The sequence below is a fragment of the Podarcis cretensis genome (assembly GCF_951804945.1).
Source record: "Podarcis cretensis genome assembly, chromosome: 9".
Taxonomy (NCBI): domain Eukaryota; kingdom Metazoa; phylum Chordata; class Lepidosauria; order Squamata; family Lacertidae; genus Podarcis; species Podarcis cretensis.
Window position 1 is genome coordinate 72,007,601 of NC_137178.1, and position 26,571 is coordinate 72,034,171.

At 42.3% G+C, this 26,571-nt stretch overlaps 1 protein-coding gene across 5 annotated transcripts; it reads left to right on the top strand.

Annotated features, from left to right (window-relative positions):
* The first annotated feature begins 5,774 nt into the window (after window positions 1-5,774).
* PI4K2B (phosphatidylinositol 4-kinase type 2 beta) lies at window positions 5,775-25,435 on the top strand. 5 transcript variants are annotated; one of them, XM_079989763.1, is made up of 10 exons: window positions 5,775-6,162; window positions 8,321-8,487; window positions 12,366-12,566; window positions 13,126-13,257; window positions 14,766-14,919; window positions 18,762-18,829; window positions 20,002-20,101; window positions 21,092-21,225; window positions 21,491-21,550; window positions 23,354-25,435. In XM_079989763.1, exons 1-10 carry the CDS (start codon window positions 5,790-5,792, stop codon window positions 23,525-23,527), a joined length of 1,563 nt encoding a protein of 520 aa, XP_079845889.1. In that variant the 5' UTR covers window positions 5,775-5,789; the 3' UTR covers window positions 23,528-25,435. The 5 variants fall into 5 exon arrangements, with proteins under 5 accessions (XP_079845889.1, XP_079845890.1, XP_079845891.1 ...); XM_079989764.1 differs by having other exon boundaries at window positions 5,775-6,105; XM_079989765.1 differs by having other exon boundaries at window positions 5,775-6,105; window positions 8,330-8,487.
* Window positions 25,436-26,571: the final 1,136 nt, after the last annotated feature.

Sequence of the window (26,571 nt, forward strand, 5' to 3'; positions counted from 1 at the left end):
GGTTGAGATTACACCAGGGGCCAGCAAACTTTTTCAGCAAGGGGGCAGTCCACTGTCCCTAAGACCTTGTGGGGGGCCGGACTGTATTTTGAATAAAAATATGAAAGAATTCCTATGCCCCACAGATAACCCAGAGATGCATTTTATTTTATTTTTATAAGTATTTTTATTAAGCAATTTCAACATAACAAATTATCAAATCATATAATCACATACATTATTTCCCCCCTTTTTTTCCTCCCCCACTTCCATCCCTCCCTCCCTCCCCCCCCCATCAGGGACTTCCCTCAGCTCCTCTCTCTGATTTCTCTGCACATATTATATTCTCTGCATGTTATAAAATTATACATATCCTTGCCTTGTCTATCTATCATGTTATCACCCGATAAATTTGTGTATGTTTATTCAAAACCTGCCACAGAGTCCAGTTCATTTTGTTGTCTTTTTAGATAATTTGTAAAAAGTTCCCATTCTTTCTTAAAGTCACAGTTGTCCTTGTCCCACAGAGATGCATTTTAAATAAAAGGACACATTATACTCATGTAAAAACATGCTGATTCCCGGACTGTCCGCGAGCCGGATTGAGAAGGTGATTGGGCTGGATCCGGTCCCGGGCCTTAGTTTGCCTACCCATGGATTATACTGTGCTTGATGGAACACTTCCCCATTTGCCTTCCACTGCCCCTACCTGCATTGCAAGGGGGTGGGCTACAGTTTATTTGCAACCTATTTTCCTTCCGAGGAGCTTGAGGTGGTGGTATACATGGCCTCCTCCTCCCAATTTCATCCTCACAAGAACTGTGAGAGTTAGGCTATGCACTTCACACTTCACACTTCTCCATCAAACGGGGGCTCGCCAGCTAAACAGTCTCCCAGCCATGGAAATAACAGCAGATATGAATTCCTCAGGCACAGAAGGAATGTGTTTTTAAGAAACCGGAGCCCCCTGCCCCAGTCACTGAAGACATTTGCGGAAAAGTCAGGGGGGCTTCTCGGTAGTGGCACCTGCCCTGTGGAACAACCTCCCATCAGATGTCAAGGAAATAAACAACTATCTGACTTTTAGAAGGAATGTGAAGGCAGCCCTGTTTAGGGAAGTTTTTAATGACTGATGTTTTAATGTACTGCATTTTTAACCTTTTGTTGGAAGTCGCCCAGAGTGGGCGGGGGTAGAAATAAATTATTATTATTATTATTACAGTGGTGCCCCGCAAGACGAATGCCTCGCAAGACGGAAAACCTGCTAGACGAAAGGGTTTTCCGTTTTGGAGGTGCTTCGCAAAACGAATTTCCTATGGGCTTGCTTCGCAAGACGAAAATGTGAGTTCCTGCGGGCTTTCCCCCCCCTTTTTCTAAGCCGCTAAGCCGCTTATCTGCTTATCCGCTAAGACGCTAAGCCACTAAAAGCCGCTAATAGCGCTAATCCGCTAAGCCGTCAATGGGCTTGCTTCGCAAGACGAAAAAACCGCTAGACGAGACTCGCGGAACGGATTAATTTCGTCTTGCGAGGCACCACTGTATTAATCTGAAGGCAGCCCTGTTTAGGGAAGTTTTTATTTGATGTTTATCGTGTTTTTAATATTCTTTTGGGAGCCGCCTAGAGTGGCTGGGGAAACCCAACCAGATGGGCACGGTATAAATAGTAATAATAATCATTGCTTTTTTTTCCCTGGGGGTACGCAAGGGTACACATACCCCTAAACATTTTGTGAATCTAAGTTTGGCCTTGTTAATGGAGAAATCTGAGGGCTCCCTTGGACAAAAAACAAGGACACCAGCCAGGAATACCAGAACGGAGAAATCTTGAGGGCTCCCTTGGACAAAAAACAAGGACACCAGCCAGGAATACCAGAGCAAAACAGCAGCCAGTAGGCTTGGTCTTTATTGAAGACTGTCATGACAGGACTTCCACCTGCCTCAAGGTGGAACAAGATGGAAGCCCCAAACAAAAGAGCCCCCAGACTTTTATTAGCTGCTAATCCCCATGTTACACCCCCCAAAAAACTACATCACTCATACATCACGGTTACATCATGAAAGGGGAGATCTGGTGGCAGTAATCTGAGCATCCTGGACCCTGCCCCATGGTTCTCCTTGCCCTCCACCAAACACCCATCAAGTGTAGCAAAAAAGATATTTACATTTCCCTGTTTCCCAGCCAAAGTTAATCACACCCTTTTGTCTTCATCTGGGTTTGTTATTTCTGGAATGGCTACCTGTCTGGCACTCAGGTATCAGGATGCCAGGGATTATCACTCAGGCAGAGGGGCTGCTGAGTAGCTGAACTCACATGTCTATATGAATTTCTGAAGTTTTCCCAGTGAGCCAGTACATAGATACATTTATCAGTGAATTCTTACATTTGGTATCGTGCAGCAAAGACCCTTTGAATAGATAGGAAGAAACTGTTTCAAAAGTCACAAAAGTGTGCTGGTTTTGGTAGTGGACTGCATGTGCATGATATCTGCTGAAGGGGCAACCCCCCCCCCGCGCAATCTATACATAAATTCCTGCAACAGCCTCATCAAGGATGAGCGTACCCCTAAAGATTTCGGGGTGCTCCCTGGCGATGACAAGCCTACCTCCCATAGCCGTCAACCGTTCCTTAATTGGCGGGAAACTCCCTTATCCCAGCACCGTGTCCCGCTGCTGCCCCTTATTGATGATGTCCCTTAAATTTCCCGGGTTTCAAAGGAAGCAGCTCCTTTCCCTCCCTCTCTGCCGGCCAGGGAGGAGGGAGGCTCCAACTGTGTTGCTTGGCTGCCTGGCCCGCCCCCTCTGGCCTCCTCTCACCAGCCTCGGCCCCTGGGAGCCCCTCCCCACTGGGACTGGCGGGAGCCTCGGGCCCTTCCGCCACCATCCTCCTTGCGGCCGCCGAACTGAGCGTCTCTGCCTAAGGTAGCATCTTTGTAGCTTGGACTTCGTTTTGCGCGAAAAGTGGTTGCTGCTTGTAGTTATTTAATTGCAGTGTTTCATCAGCTTGAGCAGCAACCTGTGGAAACGAAGGGCTAAAAACCGGCGCTGCTCTCCCAAATTATCTGGTCCCTTTGAACTTTGTATTTCAGGTGGTCAACTAAAATCCCTTATTTTGGCTGCTGATCCCTTATTTTTGAGGCTGCTGGTCCCTTATTTTCAAATCTGTAAGTTGACAGCTATGGAAGAAACTGTGATGAAGTTTCAAATCACCAAAGTCACTAAAGGAGGTAATGGTGAGATGGGCAATGGATCTCGGACACAACATAGAGTTTGACAAATGGAAAGCATTATGGAATAAAGGTATGAGATTCTCAGCATGCACAACACTCAGGGAAAATATGTATAAAATGATGTACAGGTGGTACGTAACGCCCGTAAAATTGGAAAGAATATATAAAACTGGTGATAAATTATGCTGGAAATGCAAGATCAAGGAGGGCGATTTTTATCATATGTGGTGGTTGTGTGAGTCTATCAAAAAATTCTGGGAATCTATCTACAATGAACTAAAAAAAATCCTCAAATATACCTTTATAAAAAAAACCGAAGCCTTTCTGCTTGGAATAATTGGAGAGGAAATCAAAAAGGAAGATCAAACACTCTTTCAGTACGCGACAGTGGCTGCTAGAACTCTAATAGCGCAGAATTGGAAGACATCAAAAATCCCAACTATAAACGAGTGGCAATATAAATTATTTGATTATTTAGAATTGGCAAAAATGACACAGAAAATAAGAAATCAAAAAGACATAGAGTTTAACAAAGATTGGAATAAATTTATGACATATATGGAAACAGAGGTAAAAAATCTAAAAATCATAGTAGGTGCGATGTAACACTTGTGATGTAAAGAGTTTTCTGAGGAAAAGAAACTGCAGATAAAAAATCATATAATATATTCTGAAACCGAGATGAAGGGAAGTCAATTGGTGTTGTGTGTTATTTAGTAAATGTAAGCTAATTTGTATCGTATGTTAGGAAATTTATTTCTCTTTTTTCCCCTCTTGTTATTATTTGTCTTTCTTTATGTATGTCTTTTCTGTGCGTATGTATTATGTATGTGTTTTTTTGTTTGTTTTAATGTTTGACGAAATAAAATGATTAAAAAAAAAATCAAATCACCAAAGTCACAAAAGTGATGGTGCTGATTTTGGTAGTGGGCTGCATGTGCATGATATCTTTTTTTTTATAATAATATTTATTAAATTTTGTATAACCAATAAAAAACATACATAATAACATAATATTTTCCATTATCCACATTTCATTCTCAACTTTGGACTTCCTCACATCTCTTGTTCCTGCTTTCTAAGCATAAATTGTACCAGCAAATTATTAACTTAATTTAATTCATATAATATAATTTTCCAATATTTAATTTAATTTTGGGGTTTAACATACTCTTATTGAAGCTTAATCATAAATTACTTATCCCAAATTTATCTTTTCATCTTCCAATTGAATTTAAATTTATATTCTTTATAACTAGTTTGTTGAAGCCATGTTTTTGCTAATCTTACATCTTTCTTAACAATCATACAATTTACAATATTTTTGTAGATAGTCCTTGAATTTCTTCCAGTCTTCCTCCACCAGTTCTTCTCCCAGGTCTCGGATTCTGCCAGTCATCTCGGCCAATTCCATATAGTCTATCAGTTGCATCTGCCATTCTTCCAGTGTGGGTAATTCTTGAGTTTTCCAGCTTTTAGCGATGAGTATCCTTGGGGACGCAGGTGGCGCTGTGGGTTAAAGCCTCAGCGCCTAGGACTTGCTGATCGAAAGGTCGGCGGTTCGAATCCCTGCAGCGGGGTGCGCTCCCGCTGCTCGGTCCCAGCGCCTGCCAACCTAGCAGTTCGAAAGCACCTGCGGGTGCAAGTAGATAAATAGGGACCGCTTACCAGCGGGAAGGTAAACGGCGTTTCCGTGTGCGACTCTGGCTCGCCAGAGCAGCGATGTCACGCTGGCCACGTGACCCGGAAGTGTCTCCGGACAGCGCTGGCCCCTGGCCTCTTAAGTGAGATGGGCGCACAACCCCAGAGTCTGTCAAGACTGGCCCGTACGGGCAGGGGTACCTTTACCTTTACCTTTACATCTTTCTTAACAATCATACAATTTACAATGTTTTTGTAAATAGTCCTTAAATTTCTTCCAGTCTTCCTCCACCAGTTCTTCTCCCAGGTCTCGGATTCTGCCCGTCATCTCCGCCAGTTCCATATAGTCTATCAGTTGCATCTGCCATTCTTCCAGTGTGGGTAATTCTTGAGTTTTCCAGCTTTTAGCGATGAGTATCCTTGCTGCTGTTGTAGCGTACATAAAAAAGGTTCAATCCTTCTTTTGCACACTCTGACCAACAATGCCCAAGAGAAAGGCCTCTGGTTTCTTAAGGAAGGTATACTTAAATACCTTTTCCAGTTCATTATAAATCATTTCCCAGAAAACCTTCACTCTAGTGCATGTGCATGATATCTGCTGGAGGGGCAAACCCCCCCCCCCAACCTATACATAAATTCCTGCAACAGCCTCATCGAGGATGAGAGTACTCCTAAACATTTCTTGGGGGTAATAATAATAATAAAACTGAATAATAATAAAACTGAGTTTCCCCTCCAGGGCGATGACACGCCTTCCTCCAACACCACCTGTAGCAACGGGATGCTGGCCCTTTAAATCCTCAGGTAAGGCGCTTCCGCCCTGCCTGCCTCCTCCCCTGCGCACGCGCAGTAGGCCCCCCCCCGCGCTCCCACTCGCTCTCCCAATGCTGCCCTGACTTTCCCCTCAACTTCGCGAGAGGAGGCAGCCGGACCTTTCCCCTCATGGCGGAGTCGTCCGGGGCCGAGCCGGTTCTCGGCCCAGAGGACGGGGAGGCGGCGGAGGAGGAAGAGGCTGACGACGAGGAGCTGCTCCAGCTGGGGACGGAGGCGGCGCCCGGCAGCCGGGCCGCCAGGGGGGCTCCGGGAGGCGCCGTCAGGGTCAGCCTCGGGGGCGGCAGGGCGGCGGCGGCGCCAGGGCCGGACGACGAGGGAAGAGCCGGCGACGCGGAGGACGACGACGACGACGACGACGACGAAGAAGAGGAGCCTCTGCTGGGCTCGGGACGGAGGGGCGGCCGCCGCCGCCGCAGCGCCACAGGTCAGCGCCGCCTCCGCGCGCCCGGGTTCTGCCCCGGTTTGTTTGCTCGTTTCCACGGTGAGGCGAGTTCGCAGCGCCCAGGTGTGTGTGTGGGGGGGGGGGGAGGTGGTCGGGCTGTCATCCGGGGCCTCTGAGTATTTTAATTTATTTATTTTTTAATAATAGAGGGGGAGGGGGTTAGAGCTGGACCCCTCCCTCCTCCCCTTTCACTTAATTAAGGCGGTGGGCTCCCCCCACCCCCCCAGTATATGAATTTTCCCACATCCCCCCAGCTGAAATGGAACCGTCCGTTTTGCTTCCTCGAGTGTAACCTTGCCCCTTGCCTCCCCCCCTCCAATGAAAACAGGACGTGGCTTCTCTTGTCAGGTTAATCTGGGGGGGTGGAGAGCAGGGAAAAGGCTATTTTTCTGCTTGACATTTTTCTGTCTGCTGCCACCCGCCTTTACTTTTTGACGTTTATGCGTATCATCCGCATTTCGACCCTCTTTAAGTCCTCCTGATTTTTAGCATCCGTCAATACAGCGGTGCCTCAGGTTACATACGCTTCAGGTTACAGACTCCGCTAACCCAGAAATAGTGCTTCAGGTTTAAGAACTTTGCTTCAGGATGAGAACAGGAATTGTGCAGCGGCGGCGCGGCAGCAGCAGCAGGTCCCATTAGCTAAAGTGGTGCTTCAGGTTAAGAACAGTTTCAGGTTAAGTACGGACCTCCAGAACGAATTAAGTACTTGACCTGAGGTACCACTGTAGTTGTTGTTTTTAGCTTTCCAAGTGCTTAATTCCCCCTGGTCCGCAAACCTAGTGCAACAGAATGAGGTGGCAGGTGCTGGCTGCTTGTGATTGCTAATCTTTATTTTTTTATTTTTTAAAAAAGAAGCTTCTTGCAGGTGTAGGAAGCCAGGAGACCGGGCTGGAGCCTTTCACCCCCATGTACTTGCGTGCTGGGAATATTTTATTGGACCAATTGGATACATTACTTGCTGTTGGATCACAACTGGGGAGACCCAGCTTCAAATCCCCACTCGGCCTGGTAGCTCACTGGATGACCTGGGCCAGTCACTCTGCCTCAGTCTAATCCACCTCGTTAGGGTTATTATGGGGATAATGCCATGAACACAAGTCTTAAACTCTGTTATCAACAAACCCTTCGCCTGAATACTAAGGTGTTATAGTATATTCCACCATGCCATTCTTTCTTTTGCATGTTCAGACCAAGCTTAAGTAATCCTTGGAACAACTCCCTAAAGTAGGTTACTGCTGCTATCTGTACATTGCACATGAAGGGGAGGATTAATAATCTGTCTTTGCTTACTCCATGAGCTCCTTGTAGAAGTGAGTTGTGAACCAAGAAGTCCCCAATTCAGAAATGCCATTCTGTCTCAAAGCAAAAAGTCCACCCTGATGATATGGCTGGTCAGATGCATGCTAGCAAAACAGTGCATGAAAGCACTGTTTGGCCCTCGTGTCAGGCAAACAGACATGTTTTTTTCAGTAGGTACAGATATTCTATTTTGCGATCATAGTGAACAGTTGCTAATAGGTACAAAGTTTAGATAACCTGAATTGAGACCTGAATTAGTTTGCTTTTCTCTCTCCCATGCCTTTCTTTCATATGCTAGATTGTGAACCTTCAGGCAGCAGCTGGCTACCTCGTATTTTAATCTCTGTATTTCATTTAGGAACTGGGACGTGGGTGGCGCTGTGGTCTAAACCACAGAGCCTAGGGCTTGCCAATCAGAAGGTCGGCGGTTCGAATCCCCGCAACAGGGTGAGCTCCCATTGCTCGGTCCCTGTTCCTGCCAACCTAGCAGTTCGAAAGCATGTCAAAGTGCAAGTAGATAAATAGGTACCGCTCTGGCAGGAAGGTAAACGGTGTTTCCGTGCACTGCACTGGTTCACCAGAAGCTGCTTAGTCATGCTGGCCACATGACCCGGAAGCTGTACGTCGGCTCCCTCGGCCAGTAAAGCGAGATGAGCACCACAATCCCAGAGTTGTCTGTGACTGGACCTAACCGTCAGGGGTCCCTTTACCTTTACCTATAGCACTTAGGAAATACAGGTGCTTTATAACTGTTATTGCAATCCCATGCCTGCTTACCTGGAAGTAGACTCTATGTTGGGACCTAATGGGAATTAATTTTGCAAAGACATGCATAGGATTGTTTGGTAAGTGATAAAACGCAGTTGACAGTCCTAATTTAAACTGTTTTATTTAGCACATACAGGAAATGTTGGAAGTATTGCAGAAATGAACTTCTTCTTGGATGATCCAGAATTTGCTGAAATCATGCAGCAAGCAGAACAAGCCATAGAAAGTGGAGTCTTTCCAGAAAGAATCTCACAGGGATCCAGTGGGAGCTACTTCGTCAAAGATCCTAAGAGAGTGAGTGCATTGGTTCCCAGACATGTGTATACCTGATCGTTTTTTTTTTTAAAAAGGTGGAATGCTGAACTAATGGGCAAAGTTAAGTACACATTATCACACTGGGGCTTGTTTTGTTAATCCCACACTACGGTTTCTGCAGGTGAAATGAAGAGCCTGGGAAAAAATACACCCCCCTCCAATAATGATCATATTAAAATGATGGTAAAGGGTCAAAAAACACTTGCTTACTTTTATAACGTAAGATCTTAAAGACAAAGGAACAAGTTTTATATGAAATTGTAATGGCCTTTACAATAAATTTTGGTATATTAACTAGACTTCAGGAAGATTTCATCCAGCATGGCATCCTTGAGAAGGAGTTTGAAAAATGTGGACCAGAAAGCGGCAGAAAATATTTATTTCTTGCCATGGTCTCGTGGTCTCTTCAACTTCAGTGAAGAAATTGAGCTTGAAGAATTCAAGTAAAACAGCTTTAACATGAAATCTGTTGTGTTGCAGCATTGTATTTCAAACCAGTTCCGTGACTTTCTCATTACTAGCTGTGGCAATAAGCAAATCTTTGTCTCTTTCTCAACTCATTTGTATTCACATGCAATATCTAAGTGAGAGGTCTGCAACAGCTATATTGCCAAAGTATGTTCCAGAATACATCAGGAGTGCCAGGGTGTAGTTGTAACTCGTGTGGCTTGTGTCTTTGTTTAGGGATAGTTTGGAGAATTGTGTGGGTGAGCACAGGTTTAGGTTATAATCCTAACTCCACTCTACCTGGGAGTATACCCCATTTAATTCAGCAGAACTTCTGAGTTCAGCAACTTTTGACTTCTGAAAAGCATTTGATATATTTATATATGGACATCAAATTAACATCAAATGTTTCTGCATTCTACAGTTCTATTAAAATGGTGTATTATTTCAGTTTGGTTTGCTGAATATAAATGAACTGTGTTAAATCAAGATCCCAGTTGACTTTAGGGCACTGGGAGTTTTTCTGGAAACCCGTACTTCAGTAATAGTAATAGTCATAGTGATATTTATACCCTGCCCATCTGGTTGGGTTTCCCCAACCACCCTGGGCGGCTTCCAGCAAAATATAAAAACATAATGAAACATCAAACATTAAAAAACTTCCCGATACAGGGCTGGCTATAAAAAGGGGGAAGACACAGGGCTATAGATAAGATAGTATGGTCAGAAAATAGAATATTGATTAGCAGGCACAGGTGTTCTTAGTAGCAACCATTTTAGCTGGAGCTATATGATTAGCTGTAAGAGACAATAGCTAATGTATATTCAGAGCCAGAAACTCATTTCCCTGAGGCAGCATCTAGTTTCTGGTATACCTTGTTAATGATTATTGGCAGGGGGATTGTCACATGCCATGCCATGTCTGTACCATTGGTAGCAAAAGAGAAACCAAGGACTCACTCAGACATTCTGAGCCTTTTAAATTTGTCTTATTTAGCTAATGTTTCTTACCTACGAGGGACCCGGGTGGCACTGTGGGTTAAACCACAGAGCCTAGGACTTGCCGATCAGAAGGTCAGAGGTTCGAATTCCTGCGATGGGGTGAGCTCCCATTGCTCAGTCCCTGCTCCTGTAAACCTAGCTGTTTGAAAGCACGTCAAAGTGCAAGTAGATAAATAGGTACCGTTCCGGCGGGAAGGTAAACGGCGTTTCCGTGCGCTGCTCTGGTTCGCCAGAAGCAGCTTAGTCATGCTGGCCACATGACCTGGAAGCTGTACGCCGGCTCCCGCAGCCAGTAAAGCGAGATGAGCGCTGCAACCCCAGAGTCGGTCACGACTGGACCTAATGCTTGGGGGTCCCTTTACCTTTACTTCTTACCTACAGAAGATTTCTAGCAGAACTTTTATTATATAGAGAGGCTAATGGGTTGTAAAATCCTAAGAGAACTGTTCTGAGCAGTAGAACCAATAAGACAAAAGGTATTGTGGCACCTTAGAGGCTGGCTGATTTGCTGTGACATGGGTTTTTGGCTCATACTTATTAAAATATGAACTCAAATTTCTCTTTTGTTTAGAATGCAGATGACATACCCCACACTACTATAGTAGTGAGTTCAGTTGTTTCCCCTGTGCCATGTTGTTCCAACACAAAACAAGAAATCATTATTAAACTACTCCCCTTTCCCTCGTTCTGTCCCATTTAAGCAGTTTACAGGTACAGGCCTGCTCAACTTCAATAGTAGAACTGCATTCCACATCTTCAGGCCACCCATATGTGGGTGCTCTCTCACTACATTTTTAAGAATTGTCTCTAGGGAACAACTTACCCATCATTGTCAGGAAGTCAACTGGAACTGAGAAAGTGGTTGTGTATGTTTATGTGAGCTGAAGGATGCTGCAGACAAAGCAGTCTAATAAAGTGAAAGATAATGTTGATCTAATAAACTCAAATACTGATTGCCAACCTAAGATTTTCTGTCTGACTTTGAGTGACTGAATGCTCTTCGTTTTGTTATAATCCTACTTTAATGCAAAATGTATGTTCACTAATACTCTCACTTAACTATTCCTTTGGACAACGTCTAATGGAGGTCATTGATTGCAGGATGTGTAACTGGTGAATGTATTTATGAATGAGCCCTTGGTAATAAAGCAGTAGATACTGGGTCCAGTCATACTCTTGTCAGTGACTTAGACTTGATATCTATCATCTCTCTCTAGGGGTCTTTTACTGTCAGCTGGTCAACCCAAAGCAGCCAGTCATGTACACACTTTACAGCAAAGCGTGCATTGTATGTTTTAGCAGAATGCTTCCTTCTAAAAAGAGTTTGAGCTTAATTATATACAGTATTTTGATGCAAGCTGTAAATGAATTACTTTTGAAAACTCCATTTGCACATTTTTAGTCGTTATCCATAGTGCCTTAGGGTATTTTACTGTAGGTTTCATCATTATTTTGGTCATTCAGTGTAGCAAACCTCATAGATAATAATAAGCATTGGTCAAATTGACATTATTCTCAGTTAGTACTAGGTTCAGTGCATAGTCAATCTTTCAGCATACTTCTGGTTGCTGCAAAGGTAAATCTAATAAAATTGCCACTTTCAATGCTCATATGCAGAGCTAGAGTTCAGCTAAATAGAAGTTCAGCTGAAAAGAAATAGAGTTCAGCTGAATACAATTGCATTATATTATTTCCATTCTAACATAGATCAGTTGTGATCCCAGATAAAACAAAAAGCAATTGCTTTGGTCTTTTTATTTTTTAAATACTCAATTTCTATGGGTAAAGCAGGTTGTATTTCTGCTGGATATTTCCTCTAAGCCATTCTGTTAGGCCCCTCACTTGAGTAGTTTAGTGAAGGCATTGCAACTCAGAAGCTAAAGGCACAGAATCTGATTCCTCCCGCTTAAAATGCACTATGTGAATTATGTGTTACTTTGTACACTGTTTGAGAAAGTGTGTGTACTTGTTTGAAGGGAATGCTTACACATTCATGGACCATTTTTGTCATGAATTTAGAATTTGTGGACAGTTTTATACTGTACCAAATGAAGATGTTAATGTTTTGTTTCCTGTTTTGCTGCCTTTATTTAAAGTGTATTTATATTGTACTTGAGCCACAAAGAAGAGATTTTGTAAAGCTGCTAGTCACCTTAACAAAACCCAGTAAAATAGTCTTGTTGTTGCTCTCTTCAACTGTGTGACGCTAAGTCACATCACACAATGCACAACAACATGGTTGCATTCCACAGTGTGAGTTGTAATAGGTGTGGCCCTAGTGAGAACTCTAGCCAAGGAGCCAAACTGTTCCATAGATGATAAAATACCAGGTAGACATAATACTTTCTTTGACTACTTTCAGAATGAAGGCATTTTAATAAATACTAACTACTTACTTCTTTCCTCAGAAATCTATTGGAGTATTTAAACCAAAATCTGAAGAGCCTTATGGTCACCTAAATCCAAAATGGACCAAATATTTTCACAAAATGTGTTGCCCTTGCTGTTTTGGCAGAGGCTGTCTTGTTCCTAATCAGGGATATCTCTCTGAAACTGGTGCCTATCTTGTGGACAGTAAATTGGGATTGGGAGTGGTGCCTAAAACAAAGGTAAGACCGATTTGTACCAGGAGTTGACTCTGTAGAAATAAGACTTTGCAACCTAAACTGTGTAACTAGGGGGTGCAGGGAGGGTGGGGGGCACTGGGAGCCACAGCGTGCAGGGCGGGCACTGGGAGTGCTGCCCGAAAAAGCAATGTGGGCATGCAAGGCACCAGAGCAAAATGGGGCTTGGGCACTGGGATTCTGGTTCCTAGGAAGTGATGACCAAAGTCACTGTGGCACATATCTTAATGTCTAACCAGGACAGCTGCAGCATTTTCTTCATAGGCTGCTTTTGAAGCCTAACCCTATACTTCAGTTAGTTCAAACTGAGGCCGCCCATTTAATTACAGGATTAAGCTGAAGGAAGCACATTACCTTATGTTCAGAACATCTATTCTGGCTTCCTGTTGTTTCTGGATTAGACAAAGTGTTTTTAATCTTTGAAGTTCAAAATGGTTGAGGCCCAGTGATCTAAGCCAACACCTTATTCCTTATATTACGTGTCCACACTTAAAGTCTCCAACGCTAAAGACTCTAAATCCTGTTTTATGTTGTTTGTTTTAAGGTTATCTGGATTGTTAGTGAGACCTTCAACTACAGTGCAATAGATCGTGCTAAATCAAGAGGCAAAAAATATGCTTTAGAAAAAGTGCCAAAAGTTGGCAAAAAATTTCATCGAATAGGACTACCTCCTAAGGTAAGCCCTTTGAAATTCTTTATTTCCATAGTGTTTCAAGGGATTTCCTCCCTTTCTGTTGGTCAGAATTCAAAAAACACTTATCTCCTCATACCAAATGCCCAATTCTTAAAAGTAGGGGTTGCGTCTCAAGAAAAGGTAAAAAGAAAACCAAACACCTCACTGGGTATACCAATGCTCATGGTTTTACTTTCCTTCCGAAATAATACTTTGTGGGTTTTGTATGTCTTTTCTTTGATCTTCTTTGTTTGTTTGGCCTTATTAAGACTGGTATCACTACCTCCTTACTGCTGCCACTTCCCATTAACTCTTATTATCTTCAGATTTCTGTATAATCCCCGTTGCTCAAAAGAGTCCTACAAATGACACTGAGAAGTTATCCAGGCTCTAGGAAAATATAGGCACAGCTGTCCATTTGGCACAATTCAGAAGAAGTACAGAAACAAGAATATAGCCAAGAAAATTGCTGAATAACATTTTCAGTTGTTACAGGCGGTGCTGCAATTTCCTGCATAGTTCATGCCTCCCACCGTGATTAGCATAGTCAAAAAAATACAGATCAAGAGATATATCTCAAACTTGCATTATTTTCACAGGTCTCCACAACCAGGCTGTTCAAATTCAGAGTTCTAATGTGTCCATAACAGGGAATGTCTTTAATAGTTCCACAACTGCCAGACTTATCTAGGATTGCCATACGTCCAGAATTTTCTGGACATAGCCAGGATTTGGCTGTCAGAAACAGTGTCTGGGCGGAAATCACTGAAATGTCCAAGAAAATCCGGATGTATGGCAACCCATCTCGGCAGTATCATTTTTGGCAATTATCCTTAAAAATGGCTTTTTTTTTGCCCAAAAAGCTCAACAAATTTTGTGTCTGGATTTTTGGTTACGGTATTGAAATATGGCAACCCCAGCCTTACCTATTGCTTCAGTTTTCTTTTCCCTAGCACATGCTTGAATATTTTTGGCTATTTTAACTTAAATTTAACAGCTCTCAGATCTCAGCTTGAATCAGTTTCATGGGCTGAATCTATTCCAAGTCCAAAGTTTTGGAGGATGTCTATTAATAGCTTCTGGTTATGATTATTATTATTATTTATCCAATATGCCTCTGAATACCAGGTGCTAAGGATGAAAGTGGGTCCATGCTATTGCACTTGTATCCTGGTTGTGGGTTTTCTGTAGGCCTGTGGTTGGCCACTGCGACAACAGAATGCTGGACTGGAAGGGCTATTAACCCGAACCAGCAGGCTCTTTTATGTTCTTATTTATGCCAGAATCAGCAGGGCTGCTCTTTTGTTCATATGCTACATTTGTTCTTGAGGCAGGGCGCTAAATAAATAAATAAATAAATAAATAAATAAATAAATAAATAATAAAATTAATAAATTTAAAATAAGTAGTTGATATCATGCAAATCGAGAACAGAACACTACTTGGATATTAGGTACTTTAAAAATCAATTTTGTTCCTTTTCTTAATGCAGGGTTTATTTTAAATTTCAGGTTGGCTCCTTTCAGCTATTTGTGGAAGGCTACAAAGAAGCTGACTATTGGCTCAGGAAATTTGAAACAGACCCTTTGCCCGAGAATACAAGGAAACAATTTCAGTCTCAGTTTGAAAGATTGGTAGTGCTTGATTACGTAATCAGAAACACTGGTATTTAATAGTTTTTCTTACTTCCATAGCTCATACTCATTTTTCTGGCATACCTGTTCAACAAATAATTAGGTGGGCTCCCAGTGGGAAATTCCCTAGGGCAGCTGATTCGAGTGGGGGTCCATGTTAGTGCTGATCCTTAAATTCTCATTTGTTCCTTTGTAGCCCTATCTGTACCTGCCCCCACACAGGTGAAGTCAGGGCTGGGACAAGTGGCGGTGGTTTGTGGGTGACAGCCTCACAGATAAAATTGGGAGCCATGCCAGTATTCAATAGGTCCTTGGCTGGAGGTTTTCAAACCCTATTTGAGAGATTTGACACTGTTTGAAGTAATATGCTTATACTGTGCTAGAGCAGGGATGGGGAATCTGTTTCAGCTTAAGGATCACATTCCCATCTGAGCAACCTTTTGGAGGCCACATAGCAGTGGTAGGCTTGAGCAGACAATAGATGTGAATTTTAATTTTGTATAGTAGACTATCCCCTAGCTGGGAAAACAAGAAGCATTATCAGAATCCAGGGTCATATTTCAGCTTTGCAAAACTACTCAAGGAGGGTGCAAAGCAGGGCTGGTGAGCCTAGGAAGAGTCCCAAGGGCCAGACAGAGGGCTGCATTTGGCCCCAGGGTCCTATCTCTGTGCCCAAAAAAGGGCAATTGCTATGAATGTCCATTCTTTGCTGTGATGTACTAATGACGTACTATGAATCAAGCAAGGCATTCCTCTGCATTTTAGAGGAAAGGCTTCTCATACTGTTAATTTGAGAAGGGCTTCTGAGAGTTGTTGCCAGTCAAATGTTTGGGTTGGACTGATACTTGCATCTCTCTCTGTTCCTGAGATTATAAAAGGTAGCTCATTTATGCATAAACCCTTTCTAGAAGGGTAGCTGTGTTTGTCTCTTGCAGCAGCAGTATTCATTTGTTGCTCGTAGGGGAGTAGAAATCTTTACCGTTTCATCATCATCAGGTTTTCAAACATCATCATCATCAGGTTTTCATATTTGTTCCTAGGAACAAATGAGAAAGTGTGGGCTAAACCAAACATAAACTGTCACATCATAGTCAAGATGGTTGTGTTCAAGTGCTTCCTCATCAGTGTTCTCTCAGTAGTTTAGCTGGTGATCCTTTAAAGATGTGGGCAGCAAAATATCATAACTGGCCCATGTAACAGAATAGCTGTGGCTTTATCTACCACAGAACTTCCCAAACTGTGTGTCACAACACCGTTAGTGTATCGGCTGCAGTGTGTTGCGCAAGCGCTCCCCACACTCCTCCTGGGGTTGGAAAGGGGTTAGTGTAACCTCCAGTTTGCTAGTACAGTGGTGCCTCGCAAGACGAAATTAATCCGTTCTGCGAGTCTCTTCGTCTAGCGGTTTTTTCGTCTTGCGAAGCAAGCCCATTGACGGCTTAGCGGATTAGCGCTATTAGCGGCTTTTAGCGGCTTATCGGCTTATCGGATAAGCAGATAAGCGGCTTAGCGGCTTAGAAAAAGGGGGGGGAGGAAAAAAACCCCGCAGGAACTCGCAAGACATTTTCGTCTTGCGAAGCAAGCCCATAGGAAATTCGTTTTGCGAAGCACCTCCAAAACGGAAAACCCTTTCGTCTAGCGGGTTTTCCGTCTTGTGGGGCACCACTGTACAGTGGTAGCTCGGGTTACATATGCTTCAGGTTACAGACTCCGCTAACCCAGAAATAGTGCTTCAGGTTAAGAACTTTGCTTCAGGATGAGAACAGAAATTGTGCTCCGGCGGTGCAGCGGCAGCAGGAGGCCCCATTAGCTAAAGTGGCGCTTCAGGTTAAGAACAGTTTAAGGTTATGTATGGGCCTCCGGAACAAATTAAGTACTTAACCCGAGGTACCACTGTAAAGCTGAATTACTTTGTTGTGGAATGATGCATGTCTGAAAAGCGTGCCACTGACATGAAAAGTTTGGAAAGCTCTGATCTACTGCCTCACTGTGAGATTTATCTATGGGACCATTAAAATGATATACACTGTAGTGTTATTTGCAGCAGTGGTTCTTCAGAGATGTTTGACCTTCACACTCAGCTGAAGATAGATAGCTCAGTTGGTAGAGCATGAGATTCTTATTAATCTCAGGGTCATGGATTTGAGCTCCACGCTGGGCGAAAGGATTCTGCATTGCAGGGGGTTGGCCTAGATGACCCTCGTGGTCCCTTCCAACTCTACAATCCTCTGATTCTATGACTCCCCAATGCTTACACTTGTGGATAGCTTTTTTAAGGTTCCCATTTGATCTCTCAGCAGCTACTTTGACATAGTCAGCGGGAAATGGCTCCTGTTAGAAAATGTCGCTTCTAAAAGGCAACTGCAGCTGCAGAGGAGAATTAACTAGTGTTGGGTACCAGCTCCTGTTTCTTCTTTCTGATATTCTTAAGTCTCCAAAAACTGTCCCACCAGTTGTTCTGATAGGTAGAAGGAAGCTCCTTCCTCAAATGCCTATTTACAGTGGTGCCCCGCAAGACGAATGCCTCGCAAGACGGAAAACTCGCTAGACGAAAGAGTTTTCCGTTTTGGAGGTGCTTCGCAAAACGAATTTCCTATGGGCTTGCTTCGCAAGACGAAAATGTCTTGCGAGTTCCTGCGGGGTTTTTTTCCTCCCCCCCCCCCTTTCTAAGCTGCTAAGCCGCTTATCCACTAAGCCGCTAAAAGCCGTTAAACCGCTAATAGCGCTAATCCGCTAAGCCGTCAATGGGCTTCCTTCGCAAGACGAAAAACCGCTAGACGAAGAGACTCGCGGAACGGATTCTTTTCGTCTTGCGAGGCACCACTGTATTTTATCATTTAAAAAAACAACCCAGACATGCACATGATGCAGTTCATAAGACAGTGTTATAATAGGACTAGGTTATATTGATATTGTCCTGGAATTTTTCATTCCAAAAGAAAATAAATAAAGACCATCGTTCTAAGAAACTTTGTTCATTGCTTGCTTTTCTGTAGTACATTAATTTTGTCATTAGTACAACATCCCTGATTCTCCACAGCCTTTCTGAAACTAATGGTCCCATCATGTTTTTACAAGCTTTTGACAATACATATTTTCAGAGCTGGGAGGTAATGTATTACTTCCAGATCCCCCTCCAGTACTGTATATTTCAGATAACATAATAGTAGTGTTTTAAGGTCATATGGTATTGGATCCACTATTATTTCTGTAATGAAATTACAAATTGTCCTCCAAATTGTTTGGATTATTGGACAGTGTCAAAATATGTGTACAGTATAAAATCTGAAAGAGATCCGTTGACTTTGCAGAAACAGTTTTGCACAGTTGGATATATGTGACTTGATCAGCATGGTGTTAGATTGGTATAGCTTTTAATAAACATTTTCCTTTAGCTTTATCAATATTTATCTTAGCTGAATCTTGGCCCATGTCCAACTCCATTCTGCTGTAGCTTCCTCAAATGTTTAGTGAGCAGAGGAGGAATTTGTTCTGTTTTTTCCTTTATAAGTAAAGGAGTATATAAGCAAAGGATTCTTACTGTTCTGAAAAAGGGACCCAAATATTTTTGTGAACTTCTGCCTCAGCACAAATAAAGTCCCCCTTGTAGTTAAACGGGCAGGGAGGACAAACCCCCCCCCCATATAATGCAATTCAGAATATGAATTATATCATGAGGATTGCATTTTCTGACTATTGCTGCTTCATGAAAAAAGTGGCATTGTAATTTATATGCAATTTTTATTTATTTAACTATCCCAGTTCTCTAAAAATGATACATTTATGATAATTATATTGGAATTTTTCATTTCAAATATATGCTTTATTCTAATGCATTTCACTGATTCTGCCCCCCCCCCCTTATTTTATTTGAAGATAGAGGCAATGACAACTGGCTAGTCAGATATGAAAAGCAGAGTGATGAGAGTGAACTTTCTGATAAGGTAAGAAGACAAATCTAAATGCCATGAGACAAAAGGAAAAGGAAATGGGAGGGAGGAGGAAAATAGCAGGCGTAGGCAGTAGTTCTTAGTTCTTGTAACAACCAGAATAAATTGAAAGAGTTCCACAAGAGGAGGAGCCAAAGGTTGCTGATCTCTCAGCTCAGCCCTGAAGCCCCATATGCATGTGTGTGTCTCTCAGCTGTAACCTCATATAATGGCTGCTGATAGATGACAGTTGGAGAGAAATGAAATAACAGGCACACAGCTATGTTGCAGTGATGTTTCCTAAACCCTAAATTCAAATATGAAAGCTTTGTTGTTATGTCAGATATCATATTTGGAGTGTTTTTTATCCCCCACACAGATTACACTTACTATGCAATACCACATGTTACATTCAAAATTATTAATGTTATGTGAATTACTGCAGGTAGAACAAATAGTTGATAACAACTATCATCCCGTTGGGACGCAGGTGGCGCTGTGGGTTAAAGCCTCAGCGCCTAGGGCTTGCCGATCGAAAGGTCGGCGGTTCGAATCCCTGCGGCGGGGTGCGCTCCCGCTGCTCGGTCCCAGCGCCTGCCAACCTAGCAGTTCGAAAGCACCTCCGGGTGCAAGTAGATAAATAGGGACCGCTTACCAGCGGGAAGGTAAACGGCGTTTCCGTGTGCGGCTCTGGCTCTGGCTCTGGCTCTGGCCAGAGCAGCGATGTCACGCTGGCCACGTGACCCGGAAGTGTCTCCGGACAGCGCTGGCCCCTGGCCTCTTAAGTGAGATGGGCGCACAACCCCAGAGTCTGTCAAGACTGGCCCGTACGGGCAGGGGTACCTTTACCTTTACCTTTTATCATCCCATTACATTAGGCCAAGAGCAACACAAGTGAGCACGCCCTCTCAGACTAATAAAAACACTAAGCTAGTGTTGCAATAAGGCAAGAGTTAAGTTCTATCCAGTGGTGGAATATATGTACAACGTGGAATTTTTTATATTGTTGGATCGAGCTTGTGAATGTGATAATGAGCATGTTATAACCAGTAATTAATATATTTGATATTTTTTGAGTTGTTTTTCATCTATGTAGCATTATAAGTATCTTTGTTTATTGTATAATCCTGTTTCTGTGACTATTCAGAATAAAAATAATTTTAAAACTAAAAGTACTTTTCTTGCAGGATATTCAGTGGATTGATAAAAAAGAACCTATTATTAAAATTGCAGCAATTGATAATGGTTTAGCTTTTCCTTTCAAACATCCTGATGAATGGAGAGCATGTAAGTTAAAAAAAAACACAACAAGAAGAAGTTGAATAAATGTATTTACTTTTCATATGTGTGACTATCTCTTTCTAAATAACTTTTTTGTCTAGTGGTTCATCATAGTGATTATGTATTTTGCTCATAGATGGTGTAAAATCTGAGAGACCTCCCTAAGCACTAAGGTCTCCTGGGAATGCAAGACTCTGCATCCTGTCTCTTGTAGTGGCAAAGGTGCATAGTGGGGCATTTTATATGGATGCGGTTGGCGCTGTGGTCTAAACCACTGAGCCTAGGGCTTGCTGATCGGAAGGTCGGCGGTTCGAATCCCTGCGACGGGGTGAGCTCCCGTTTCTCAGTCCCAGCTCCTGCCAACCTAGCAGTTCGAAAGCACATCAAAGTGCAAGTAGATAAATAGGTACCACTCCAGCAGGAAGGTAAATGGCGTTTCCGTGCGCTGCTCTGGTTTTGCCAGAAGCGGCTTAGTCATGATGGCCACATGACCCTGAAAAACTGCGGACAAACGTCAGCTCCCTCAGCCAGTAAAGTGAGATGAGCACTGCAACTCCATAGTCGTTCACAACTGGACTTGACTGTCAGGGGTCCTTTACCTTTTTACCCATCCTTTTGAAAAACCCTTTCAAAGGAAGTTCACTATTCCCCCACTTTTTTGAGCTTTCATCATCTTAGCAGAATGTCATTATTTATAACTGCTTTTGAAAAGAAAGAGAACGATGTTATCTATTATTAACTTGTAGCTGGTTGTTTTATATTTATTGTATTTTGTATTTATTGTGTTTTAAGCACTAAATTGGCATAAATTGCTCTTCTCAGCTGCATTTTTTCCCCAGTCTTTCAACTTGTCAGTTAACAGGTTAATTTTAGTTAATTTTTAGCACAAGGTTGTAAGCGGGATTGTGTATATCAAGTTGCATTTCATGAAGTCAGCAAATGCATCTAAAAGCCTGACTATGTAAACCACCTTTTTTTCTTCCTATCTTCCGCTAGATCCATTTCATTGGGCTTGGCTTCCACAAGCAAAGGTCCCCTTTTCTCAAGAAACAATAGATTTGATTCTTCCTCGTATTTCTGACATGAACTTTGTACAGGATCTTTGTGAAGATCTTTATGAATTGTTTAAGGTAATTTCAAAAATATATTCGGTAGAACTAGTTAAAGTAGTGTGCGATACCTGGCAGGAAGTGTAAATGTTCTGAACTAGCGATAGCTGTGAAAGCAAAATGCTTGCAAAATATTTATGACAAATTTGGACCCCTGGCAAAATATGATTTATTATTTAAGGTAGCATGCTGTGTACTGCTATAAATCTCAGGTTGCATAGGGGATAAGTTTGGATTGAGTTAAGAAACTTTCTGAAACTTTACTTTTTCATTTTTTTCAATTAAGACTGACAAAGGTTTTGACAAGGCTACATTTGAAAAGCAAATGTCTGTGATGAGAGGACAGGTAAGAATGCTTTTCATTGTAACTGATCCTTTAAAAATACACTTCTGTAATATATTTGTGCAGAAAACAATTATTCCTCAGTTGCTCTTTATTAAAGACAAAGTCAGTAATCCTATTCAGACTTATCTAGGACTTAATGGTACTTCTGATTAGAGGTATATAGCATTGTGCTATAAACAACATTGAATCTGGTTACGACTTAACCGGTACTATAAACTGATGGGCCACATAACCAATAACTTCTTATTCTTAAACAGCCTGGAAACTACTGGGTCAGTCTGTACAACAACCCCCCTGTTCCTCCAAATAGTTTCTTGACTTTTCTGATCATCTTGCAGTTGACCTAGTAAGGATCACCACACACTCCGACTGATATGGTTATTGCCGTATTGCCCATTCTAATTTATTTGTATATTGCATTGTCTGCAAATACATTTGTATTCAGAGTGGTTAATAGAAAATGGAAGTCTAAATACAGTAGTCATACTGCATCACTATGATATAACATTGATCATGAAACAATTTTCATTTCAAATATATCAGAAATATAAGTTAGCCTAAAATTTAGCAGTAGGTCAGTTAAAAATATCCAATACCCTTGCATCCTAGGGTAGCCCCACAGCTGAGAACATTAGTTCCTAGCAACTGTCCCTGCTTCAAAAGTTTCTATACCTCTACTTGAAAGATCAGAAAGTCAGCTCATAGTACTTCTGATACTTGGGGCCCCAGTACTGGATAGTATGGCAAGGAAACAGCCATCCCCTAATGCAAACCACCTGTCCCCTAAACTTCTTTTAGAAGTCCCCTCTAAACATGTTAAATTCTTATTTAGACAGTTTACATCTTGCCCTTCTTCTGAAGATCTCAGGGCAGCTTGTGGCAAAATTCAATAAAATGCCATATACCTAAGATCATAAAATCACTGGAATTGCATAAATCACAGCAATTACCGTATTTTTCACTCTATAGGACACACTTTTTCATTTCCAAAAATTAAGGGGGAATGTGTGTGCGTCCTATGGAGTGAATGCAGGCTCCTTGGCTTCAGCGATAGCAACGCGAAGCCTCCGAAGCGCAGAGGGAGTGCTCCCTCCATGCTCCGGAGGCTTTGCGTTGCTTTCGCTGAAGCCTGGAGAGCGAGAGGCGTCGGTGTGCACTGACCCCTCTCGCTCTCCAGGCTTCAGGGATAGCTGCCTGAAGCCTTTGGAGCGCAGCGCGAGTTCCCGCTGCGCTCCGGAGGTTTCAGGTTCCTTTCGCTGAAGCCAGGAGAGTCTTGCTCTCCCAGCTTCAGCGAAAGGAACCCAAAGCCTGCAGAGCGCAGCGGGAACTCGCACTGCGCTCCGCAGGCTTCAGGGATAGCCGCCTGAAGCCGGGAGAGCAAGACTCTTCTGGCTTCAGCAGAGAGGGAGAGCTGCAGTGCCCCTTCACCCAAGCGGGAGGAGAAATGGAAAGGTTTCTGTTTCTCCTGCCACTTCGCTGAAGGGGCGCTGAGCAGAGAGGGGGAGAATTTTTTTTTCTTGTTCTCCCCCTCTAAAACAAGGTGCATCCTATGGTCAGGTGCGTCCTATAGAGCGAAAAATACGGTACTACACACCAGTGACCATTCACAAAAGCCCGGGTTAAAAAGCCATGTTTTGAGCTGGTGCCTTAATGCTAACAAAGTGGGTGCCACCCAAATGTCATATTGCCAGGGTGCCACCACAAAGCAGTCCCATTCACACATCAAATTTTACTTCAGGAAAAGGAGCTTGTACTATACTATCTTTATAGGCAGTTTGATGCAATATACTTTTGTGTCTACAGATACTTAATCTTATTCAGGCATTAAAGGATGGAAGAAGTCCTCTTCAGCTTGTTCAGATGCCTCGTGTGATTGTGGAAAGAAGTCATGGTGGAAGTCAAGGACGAATTGTTCACCTGAGCAATGCGTTTACACAGACTTTCCATAGCCGGAAGCCATTCTTTTCCTCTTGGTAGAGACACGTAAATGTCTTCAATTTAGCAAGACTTTCTGTTGTGTGAAAGTTTTAGAATAATGTAATTCTGCTGTACACAAAGTGCTGGACTGCCAAAACCTCAGAACTTTTTAAAGTTTTGTGTTTTGAATGTAATACATTTACAGTTTAAAATTGTGAAATTTTACTTCAGGGAAATGCGCTTGTCCTATACTGTATTTTTATAGACAGTTTAATGTTTTCTGTATCTAACATTAAAAGGGAAAAGAAGTTTACAGATGCCAAAGACTACTTTTGCATAAATTGTAGGAAAGAACTGCTCTGTTGGATACAAATGTCAGAAATCAAAGTCTAATTTTCCTTGTTGGAAATGAAGCACAGCCTTCTCATTCCTCTACTGCAAGAAAGCTGCTTGAACTTTTGCAACAATTACCAAATATCTACATGGGTTTCTTACAGGTTTATATTCTCAAATATTACAGAATTATATCTTGATCAGTTTACTGTGGAGATCTGGGACCAATACCATTACATCTTAATTTGGAGAATAAATGACATGAAAGACCATATTATTCCTGCAAATCCGAAGGAAACTTAATTACTTCATAGTTTTTTATGCCCTGGTGGGGTTTTTTTTTACTGAATACCCAAACCCCCTACAAGGTGAGGCTTGCATCCCTCCTTCTGCATCAACACTTTGAGGGTGAAGATGGGAATGAGCCTCAATTTATGCCCCTCACATACTTAAATTATATTGTGTGATGTACATCCCACATGCACTGTGTGTGTAGATTTCACCCCTGCTTTTTTAAAAAAGTGAAATTGTTTAAATGGGTCCAGTTAATATATATGAAGCTCTCAGGAAATAGATGAACAGGTGGAGGATGCTGATGAACTATAAACGGTACAGGTGGGGCTGTGTGAGAATATTCTCTAAATCACTCACAGGTCGTGTTCTCCCCCCTGCCCAGCAACAGTTGAACCAGCCACAGACCACTTTCTTAATGCTTAAACAAATCCTTATAGGGAAAAGAAGATGAAGGCATGTTTAATGTCCTTTATTGATACTTCAGGGTCTCCCAAGGTGTATTTGTAGATTGAGTTCAGGATTTAGGGTGACACTACATTTTTTAGGAATGCACATACAGCTTGTCTCTTTGCATAGCTATGCCTTTTCTTGATTCTTTGTGGTTCACTTGTATAGATGGAGAATTGAAAAGGTTAATATATTGATCAATCACAATATTATATTTCTTGAAACTGTTATCAATGCCCATTAAATCCATCAGCTGACGCCAAAGTGGAAACCTCCTGTTACTAATATATTAAGAGCCCGCTCCTTTGAATTGTTGGATAGCAGTACAGCAGCTCCGTCCAAACCTGCCTGTGAATCAGAAGTTTATTCTGGGGATTCCTGACCATTTATCTTCATGAGATTCCTCAGCAACCCAGAGCTATTTTGTTGGGTTTAACTTGGCATAAAACATCAGTTGCAGAGGTAATTTTACAGAAACTTGGAATTTAGTAACACCTGTTGTACATTCATTGTTCCGCTTGAATGTGAGGACCTCAAGTACCATCTGTAGGAAAGATTGCTTCTATGAAAAATGTTTTTTGAATTTTTAGCCATGCTGTTATCTCAAGCTGCTAAGCAATACTCCTGAACTCCCCAGATTGGCCTTTTTATTTTTTTACGTTTTGAGGGGGTTGATAAAATGTAGCATGTTAGAGCAATGCACTTAATATACTAAATAAAATGTCTAAGCCTTAAAATGTAAAGCATACTGTGGATTTTTAAAAAAACCAAACTGTCACATTTCTAAGTTTATTGTGGCTTCTGTTTTTATCAACCCTTGTAATTTTTTTATGAATGCGTAAGATCACCAGACTTTGCTCTCTTAAAACAATAAAAATGATGGTCTGAAATGTACCTCTTTTTTGTCTCATAATTATTACATCTGTATCCCACTTCTTAGCTTAAGACTGGTATGCATGGATCCTGTCCCCCCACTTTTTAGTATTATTATTATCCTTGCAACAGTTATGTGAATTAATTCAGGCTGCTGGAAGTGTGACCTGAGATTACTCAGTTAATTTTATGACTAAATAGGATTCGAATTTCGGTTTCTGGCTCATGTCTTCCAACTGTACTGGCTACATTCATGATGTAACCATGCATCAAAGATCAAAATCACTTGCTAGTCTTTATGCGTAGCATCCAAAGGGCATAGCATGTGTATGTGCTGCATATACAAATTTATTTTCATGGGCAACCTTCGTAGGAGAGGTCATCAACCCTAAAAGTGTGAGAAACGATGGTGTACAGCAGGCACCCCCAAACTCTGCCCTCCAGATGTTTTGGGACTACAACTCCCATCATCCCTAGCTAACAGGACCAGTGATCAGGGATGATGGGAATTGTAGTCCCAAAACATCTGGAGGGCAGTTTGGGGATGCCTGGTGTAAAGTTTTCATATCTTAGAATCAAGGTATTGAAGTTTATGCTATACAGGCAGAATAATGGGGGTGGGAGGATGAGTGTTTATGGTAATATTTATTATTTTTATTTACCTTTCCACCAAGGAGCTCAAGGTGACATATATGGTTATCCCTCTTCTCATCCTTACAACAACCCTGTGAGGTAGACTAGGCTGAAAGATGGTGACTGGCACTAGAAAGAACCCTGGTCTCACAGATCTTAGTCCAACACACTAGCCACACCACCACACTGGTTTCATGATGAGTCATGAGCATAGCTCAAATTAAGATCTTCAATGAAATGAGGAAGCTGTACACGTGGAAATGCTTGGTGCAAATCTCAATTCCTCTCCAACTCAGCAGTTGCTTGCAGGTAAACAAACATCTTAATTGGGCTGCATGTGAGCAAGGGAAAACTTGAGTTGTTGGATCTCGGGAGGGTCTGAACCAAAGTTTCAGGGTTTCAGCTATTGCTGCCTTAGCATCCATGGGGTGTAAAGTCTCAGGGTGCAGAGCCAGAGGTTTCTCTACCTGGGTGAGTGGGGGGAGAGAGGTAATCGGGGGCTACAGGAAAAGGAGAAAATGACA

Coding starts and splice junctions, on each gene's coding strand:
- PI4K2B (XM_079989763.1), top strand. CDS start 5,790: ATGGCGGAGTCGTCCGGGGCCGAGCCGGTTCTCGGCCCAGAGGACGGG. Junction 21,226..21,490: donor ATCTTTATGAATTGTTTAAG/GTAATTTCAAAA, acceptor TTTTCAATTAAG/ACTGACAAAGGTTTTGACAA. Junction 21,551..23,353: donor TGTCTGTGATGAGAGGACAG/GTAAGAATGCTT, acceptor TTGTGTCTACAG/ATACTTAATCTTATTCAGGC.